This window comes from Hippopotamus amphibius, chromosome 14 (genome assembly GCF_030028045.1).
Source record: "Hippopotamus amphibius kiboko isolate mHipAmp2 chromosome 14, mHipAmp2.hap2, whole genome shotgun sequence".
NCBI classification, from domain to species: Eukaryota; Metazoa; Chordata; class Mammalia; order Artiodactyla; family Hippopotamidae; genus Hippopotamus; species Hippopotamus amphibius.
Genome location: NC_080199.1, coordinates 62,279,975 through 62,288,255, shown reverse-complemented (window position 1 = coordinate 62,288,255; position 8,281 = coordinate 62,279,975). Strand labels below are relative to the sequence as shown.

The 8,281-nt window shown below is 41.2% G+C and overlaps 1 protein-coding gene across 7 annotated transcripts in view; it reads right to left on the bottom strand.

Moving 5' to 3' along the window:
* Positions 1–347: 347 nt before the first annotated feature.
* The window catches only part of CDADC1 (cytidine and dCMP deaminase domain containing 1), a 44,803-nt gene continuing 36,869 nt past the window's right edge, over positions 348–8,281 (bottom strand). For 6 of the 7 annotated variants that reach the window (XM_057707524.1, XM_057707526.1, XM_057707529.1 and 3 more), the window contains one exon: positions 348–2,988. In XM_057707524.1, the coding sequence (XP_057563507.1) occupies positions 2,915–2,988 (74 nt within the window). In that variant the 3' untranslated portion in view covers positions 348–2,914. Of the gene's footprint in view, positions 2,989–3,551; positions 3,627–8,281 lie in introns of all 7 variants that reach the window. The other variant, XM_057707525.1, reaches the window with a different exon arrangement.

Genomic DNA, 8,281 nt, shown 5'->3' with positions numbered 1-8,281 from the left:
CTAGCTAAATGCCAAGTGGCCACTATTGGCAATACCAGAACTTCAAAAAAAAAAAAAAAAAAAAAAAAGCAGATTGTCGTGGCAGATCTTAAAGCTGAACTGTTCATGTATAAAATGAGAAAGATTTATGAGAGAAGGTATATTTTCAAACTCTTAAGTAAACTGATGAGGAGAAGCCCATCGAAAAGCCAAATAAAAGAAACAGCTTTGGCAGTGATACAACAAAACAATACATGTAAACCTGCATGCACTTTACCTGACAGCTGGAGGGCCAGCCAGGCCCTCACTCACCCTACTTCCAGTCGGCATATTCTATTGTCACTCGGCAGTAAACAAACGCAGAGCTCTTTTTTTTTTTTTTTTCCAAATTATGAGTTTACTGTTATCCTCCCAATCTTTGAAATTAAGGACGATGTATTTTTAATTGCAAATTTTGATTTCTCAGGCTAAGGGATGAGCCCTCTTGACTGTGAATTACTAGATTTTAGGCAGGGGGCTACCCCAGGGAGCTCTTGGTACAGGCTCAGCAATCTTTGTGCGAGTCCCCAGTCACTTCCCTTTCCTACTTCCCAGTGTGACCATCTATCTCCCTTACTTTCTCTCAGAAATTCATCTCACCCCCACTGTTTGCCTGGCAACACCCTGTAGCCCCTTCAGGACCTCCACTTCTAAGACCCTTTCTCCACGACTCACCAGAGTGTATGCTTGTCCTCTTTTGTGCCACCACTGTTCCTACAGTTACATCCACAGGGCGGTTCTCAACCTTGAAGTTTGTCAGAATCACCTTGAGGGAACGCTGGGCCCCACCCCCAGAGTTTCTGATTCAATAGGTCTGGGTGGGCCTAGGAACCTGCACTTCTAACAAACCCCCAGGTGAGGCGAATGCTGCTGGTCCAGGGCCCCCACTCTGAGAATCACTCTGTTACTTGATTCCACGCTTGCATCTTCCGCTAGGCTGTGAGCTTCCTGAAGTCACGGGGCATTTCTTACACATCCCATCTCCGGGGTCTAGCCAGCGTCCAGCAGTCATTCGGTCAATCAACAAATATTTATTGAATGCCTGTTATGTGCCAGACACTGTTGTAGGCACTGGATTTAGCAATTTAAAACACACACACACACCCCTGCACTCAAAGAGCTCTTCTTCTGGTACTACATAGTAAATTCTCAATAAATGTTGAAATCTGGCCAGCTGTACAGAAGAAAATATGGCATCACCATGACCATTTTAATAGCACTACAGAAATACCAGTTTTCCATTTCCTAATCATAGCTCTTCTCATTTGTATGTTTCTTCCTTCTGATATTCCCCACAACGTCCAACACATAAATCCACAAAGCTGGCAAAACACCTGCTGATTGATTTACAAAACAGTTGATGTAGTTGACCTATCTGTTGAAAACAACACATCATATAAGATGAACTTAAGCATAATGGAAGCAAATCTCAACATTTTAATATCAATCAATGTTAAAGAAGAGCTTAACCACTGGTTTTCAAATTAGCCTTCGTTCTCTCTAAAGGCATCTTTCCTCCCCTCCCTCTCTATTCCATGCCCCACATCTGTGGTGAAACGTTTATAGCAGTTCTCAACTGCCGGGTATGATAACTAAACTCCCGGAGGACCTAAGCAGGCTGCTCTCCAAGCATGGGCATTGGTCAGCATGTGGACTGTCCCGTGTACAATCCTGAGAAACTGGTAGGAGGCTTTGTGAGGATATGTGATTCCTTGGAAAGAAAGGGGGCAACAGCAGAGGTGAACCAGATGCCCTGCACATAACCAGGGCAGTCATTCCTCAGCACATCACACCCCGGGCCTGCTGGCCACAGGCCATGCAGCTCCCTCTCTAACTCTAGGAAAGTACAAAACATGTACCTTCATCTTTGGGCTAATTTCCTGAAAGTTTCTCAGCAAACAGAAATGAGAGGACTCATGAAGAGCAATTTGGAAAATAACTGAACTGACCATAATGTTTACTTTCAAAATTTTCAGTATTCTTAAGATTTGCAAATGTTTCTATGAGGCCTTCAGTTCAAAGCCATGGGACACTCTGTGCTAATTATATGGAGGGAATAATGGGCAGTGTTTATGAATGGAACTCGAAAATGGCTCGTTTCAATTTTCCAGACTAAAATATTTCTTCTCTGTTAACATCATAACCAAATTTGAGGTTCATTGTTCATGGTTTCAAGAGTCAGTGATGTCAAATAGTAATACTGTCTCAGAGTATTTTCTATTGCTCCCCCAAATCAGTGATATAACACCCTAGCTCAACAAACGATCGTGATTTCTACATATCGAGACTGAAGAAAAATGAATAACCTTGTTACAGGAACATACTTTTGTAATGGAGACCAGGTCCACCAACTTCATTTTTATGACTCAATCCTAATTAAGTAAATTCTGATTATTAGAAAGTTTTGGGTATAAATGGGAACTTTTGGTGAGCCACACACTGACTTCAAAATGGCCAGGCTGCCATTTATTTCTCCGGAGTAGTTTACTGATTACTGCCTTCATAATCCAAAGGAATTAAGGTTTCTGAAAAGGTATGTAATCTTCTGCAGAGATATGACCTCCAGTAAACCAGCCCCTTTCAAACTGGCTAATGTAAAGCTAAGACAAGGAGAAGTCAATCCCTATGGCCAAGTGAACTGGTCTCATTAAATTATTGATACCTCGCTCAGTGTAATAAAAGAACACACCACTATACTCTGGAAAACACACAAATAAATCTAAAATAAAAACATTCTCATTAATATCATTCATATGCTAGTAATAAATTAGCTTCCTTTAAAACATTTTTTTCAATTATTCACAAAATCCATTCTTATTTTCTGAGTTAACAAGGCTGGATTTTATAAGTGCAATAAAAATTCTTGAGGCCTTCGCTCCAGGTTAGACAGGACTTTTTAGTGGTTTGCAAGACGCAGCTTCTTGTTTTGGTGCTGCTGTTCATCCTGGGGCAGGGGTCCCGACACACCATCTAGCGTGCAAGAATAACTTAATGTCAGGAAAACATCACTTCAAGTAAATGACTATGTGTTAAAGTCTGAGAGGTTGTAAGATCAAAATAATGCTTAACTTAAAAAGGAATACTGATTTTGTCTTAAAATAATTCTCAGCTGTTGAAGAAGAGATGATAAATAACTCACTCAGGTGATGCAATATCTGACCTTTTAAAAACTGGGTTCATTCGACAGTGTATAGCCAACAATTCATAACACTTTTTTGGGGGGGAGAGTTATTATTATTAGGCTGGAGGAAACAAAATGTACCTGCTTATCCTCTAGGGAGAGAAGGGAGCCGTCTGTGGGGCAGGGAGGGCATGAGGGAACACCCCTCCATTCCCACGGGAGGGAAAACTGACTCATCTCCTTGGTCAGGTGGGAGAAGGGCCTGGCTTCAGCCTCCTCCCATTGTTTGATTTTCATGGCTTTCCTGGTACATAAACTGTGTGTGTTTAAAGTGTGCAATTTAATGGGTTTTAACATAAGTATACATCTGAGAAACCACCACCACAATCAAGGTGACAAATATATCCATCACCTCTGAAAGTTTCCTCTGGTCCCCTGTGTCAGGTGCCCGTTCTACTCCAGATCATGAAAATACTGATATTTTCTTCTAAAACATAAAAAAAATAAAAAAATCCAATACACTGAACTTTTGGTTTCTGTTCCACATATTGGAGCTTAGAAGTTGCCACACAGTCCTAACAACAAGTTAAAAGCTGAACAGACTGAAAATCAACAGCTCTTCTTGGATCTACAAGAAAGGGAAGGACACGGCAAACTCCTGCCCCCAAGACTGGAGAAACAGACAGCAAATACAGGGAGTTCAACTTACAGGAGCAGAGACTCATGAGTGGAATCTGCCCAGGTGTCCAGAGACGGGGTAGGGAAATGTGACCTATAAATGGCCAATTGCTGAAGGTTCCGTGTGGATCCAGTCATGCGGGCAGGGGAGGGAACACAATATTGCTAGATTTACCTCCAGGAGCTTGACCAGGTTTTCACATAAACACTGGAGAAAAATCCCCTCTTGCTTCCAGCAGGGGGAGGGGAAAAGGAACCATTCTGAAATATACTACAGCACTCTGTTCTTTTTACTAAGGCCTATCCTCTGGGAAAACTGGTTAACCTGAACCTATTCTGCTGGGGTGTTATCAGAGCCTAACTGGTTGGGGAGGAGAAAAGTACCCAACTTCAATCCATTCTAGCCATCTTGTCCCACTTGAGAGGGGAGAGAAAAACTGAGAAATGCTTGTGAAGTTCACAGTCCAGAGGCACAGACTCACTAAAACCCTGAGCCCTGATCAGAGGACTATAGAACACATCCTCTGCCCACACCTCACCTCACTCACACTACTAAGGCCTATTTACAGCAGTTCCTTCTAATTACAAAGCCTACCAGAAGGCAAAAAAAAAACAACAACCACAATCTGAAGAGACAGAACAAGCATCAGAACCAGACATGGCATTCCAGATGCCGTAATGATCAGACTGGGAATTTAAAACAACCGTGATTAATATGTTAAAGTAGACAGCATGCAAGAACAGATGGGCAAACAAGCAGGGATGCAAGTCCTAGGAAAGAACCAAAGAGAAATGGTAGAGGTAAAAAGCACTGTAACAGAAATGAAGAATGCCTTTGATGGGCTTATTGGTAGATTGGACATGGCTGAGGAAAAAATCTCTAAGCTTGAGGATATATCAATAGAATCCTCCAGAACTGAAAAGCAAGGAAAACGAAGACTAAAGAAAACAGAACAAATCTGAGGACTGTGGGACAGCTACAGAAGGTGTAGTGTACACATGATAAGGGTACCAGAAGGAGAAGGGAGAGAGAAAGAACATAACTAAGTATTTGAAACCATAATGACTGAGGATTTCCCCAAATTAATGTCAGACACTGAACCACAGATCCAGGAAGCTCAGAGAACAGCAAGTAGGAATAAATGTCCAAAAAACGGATACCTAGGCATGTCATTTTCAAACTATAGAAAATCAAAGAAGAAGAAAAAAACCTGAAAGAAGCTGGAGGAAAAAATACCTTACTTATAAAGGTTACAAAGATAAGAATTACATCTGACGTCTCAGAAACCACGCAAACAAGAGGAGAATGGAGTGAAACAAAGTGTTGAGAAAAAACCCCACCACCTAGAATTATGCACCCTGCAAAATTTCCTTCAAAAGTGAAGGAGAAATAAAGACTTTCTCAGACAAAGAAAAACTGAAGGAATTTATTGCCAATAGACCCACTTTGCAAGAAATGTCTAAAGAAGTTATTTAAAGAAAATTATATAGGTCAGAAACTTGGATCTATATAAAGTAAGGAAGAGCATCCTGAAGAAGGAATAAGTGAAGGTAAAATAAAAACTTCTATTTGTCTTATTCTTAATCAGTCTAATAGATAAGAGTTTGTTCAAAATTATACCAACAATGTAAGATTATGTATGCCTATGTGTATATATATTTTATGTATATGTTTATGTGTTTGCTTATGCCTAGATATAAGTGAAATGAATGAAAACAATGATACAAGCGATGGGGGAAAGGAATTAGGATTATTTCGTTATTATAAGGTACTCACTACCCTTGAAGTGAGATAGTGCTATTTTAAAGTTGACTTGAATTAGCTGTAAGTGTATAATGCAAACTTTTTTTTAAATCTAAGAAAAATTTTAAAAATAAGTAAACAATATGCTAAGAAAGAAGAGGAAACAGTCATATAAAATGTTCAATTAAAACCATAAAAGGTAGAAAAAAGTAGAAAATACAAATAGGAAAAAAGAACAAGGGCAACAAATAGAAAATGCACTAATCACAAGACAGATTGACAGAGCAGATCAAAAAAATGGCCCTCAACTATATGTTGTCTACAAGAAAGCCACTTTAAATATAAAGACTTAGGAGACAGGATCAAGATGGCAGAGTAGGAGGACGTGCGCTCACTCCCTCTTGTAAGAGCACCGAAATTACAACTAACTGCTGAACAATCATTGACAGAAAGACACTGGAACTCACCAAAAAAGACACCCCACATTCAGAGACAAAGGAGAAGCCACAATGAGATGGTAGGAGGGGCGCAATCGCGTTAAAATCAAATCCCATATATGCTGGGTGGGTGACTCACAAACTGGAGAACAGTTATACTGCATAAGTCCACCCACCAAAGTCAGGGTTCTGAGCCCCACGTCAGGCTTCCCAACCTGGGATTCCAGCAACGGGAGGAGGAAACCTCAGAGAATCAGACTCTGAAAGCCAGTGGGATTTGATTGCAGGACCTCTGCAGGACTGAGGGAAAAAAAGACTCCGCTCTTGGAGGGCACACAAAAAAGTGTGCTCACCAGGACCCAGGGGGAAGGAGTAGTGACCCCATAGGAGACTGAACCAGACCTACCTGCTGGTGTTGGAGGGTTGCCTGCAGAGGTGGGGTGCAGCTGTGGCTCACCCAGGAGACAGGGGCACTGGCGGCAGGGGTTCTGGGAAGTGCTCATTGGTGTGAGGCCTCCCAGAGTCTGCCATTAGCCCCACCAAAGAGCCTGTAAGCTCCAGTGCTAAGTAGCCTCAGGCCAAACAACCAACAAGGTGGGAACACAGCCCCACCCATTAGCAGACAAGCAGATTAAAGTTTTACTGAGCTCCGCCCACCAAATCGGATTAAAGTCTTACTGAGCTCTGCCCACCCAGCCCTACCCACCATCAGTCCCTCCCATCAGGAAGCACCCATGAGCCTCCTAGACAGCTTCCTCCACAAGAGGTCAGACAGCAGTATCAAGCAGTATCAGCAGTATTTTGTCTTGTGGAACTGAAAACCACAGCCACAGAAAGAGAAAATGAAAAAGCAGAGGACTTTGTAGCAGATGAAGGGACAGGATAAAACTCCAGAAAAACAACTAAATGAAGAGGAGAAAGGCACCCTTCCAGAAAAAGAAATCAGAATAATCATGGTGAAGATGATCCAGGACTTTGAAAAAAGACTGGATGCAAAGATTGAAAAGGTTACCAAAGACTTAGAAGAAGTAAAGAGCAAACAAATAGAGATATGCAACACAATAACTGAAATGAAAAATACACGAGAAGGAACCAATAGCAGATTAACTGAGGCAGAAGGGCGAATAAGTGACCTGGAAGACAGAATGGTGATAATCACTGATGTGGAAAAGAATAAAGAAAAAAGAATGAAAAGAACGGAAGACAGCCTAAGAGACCTCTGGGACAATGTTAAACGCACCAACATTCACATTATAGGGGTCCCAGAAGGAGAAGAGAGAAAGGACCCAAGAAAATACTGGAAGAGATTCTAGTTGAAAAATTCCCTAACGTGGGAAAGGAAATAGCGACCCAAGTCCAGGAAGCACAGAGAGTCCCAGGCAGGATAAACCCAAGGAGAAACAAGCCAAGACATATAGTAGTCAAACTGACAAAAATGAAAGACAGAGAGAAGTTATTAAAAGCAACAAGGGAAAAACGACAAATAACATACAAGGGAACTCCCATCAGGTTAACAGCTGATTTCTCAGCAGAAACTCTGCAAGCCAGAAGGGAGTGGCATGATATATTTCAAGTGATGAAAGGGAAGAATCTACAACCAAGAATACTCTACCCAGCAAGGATCTCATTCGGATTCAACAGACAAATCAAAAACTTTACAGACAAGCAATAGCTAAGAAAATTCAGCACCACCAAACCAGCCCTACAACAAATGCTAAAGGAACTTCTCTAAGCAGGAAACATAAGAGAAGAAAAGGACCTACAAAAACAAAACCAAAACAATTAAGAAAATGGTAATAGGAACATACATATCAATAATTACCTTGAATGTAAATGGACTAAACGCTCCAACCAAAAGACACAGACTGGCTGAATGGATACAAAAACAAGACCCATATATGTGCTGTCTACAAGAGACCCACTTCAGACCTAGGGACACATACAGACTGCAAGTGAGGGGATGGAAAAAGATATTCCATGCAAATGAAAATCAAACGAAAGCTGGAGTACTGATACTCATATCAGATAAAATAGACTTTAAAATAAGAAATGTTATAAGAGATAAGAAAGGACATTACATAAATACCAAGGGATCAATCCAAGAAGAGGAGATAACAATTATAAATATATATGCACCCAATATAGGAGCACCTCAATACATAAGGCAAATGCTAACAACTACGAAAGAGGAAATGCAAGGCAGAAATAGAGACTCAGATGTAGAGAACAAGCATATGGACACCAAGTGGGGAAAGCGGGGAGGGTTGGGGGGAATGAATTGGG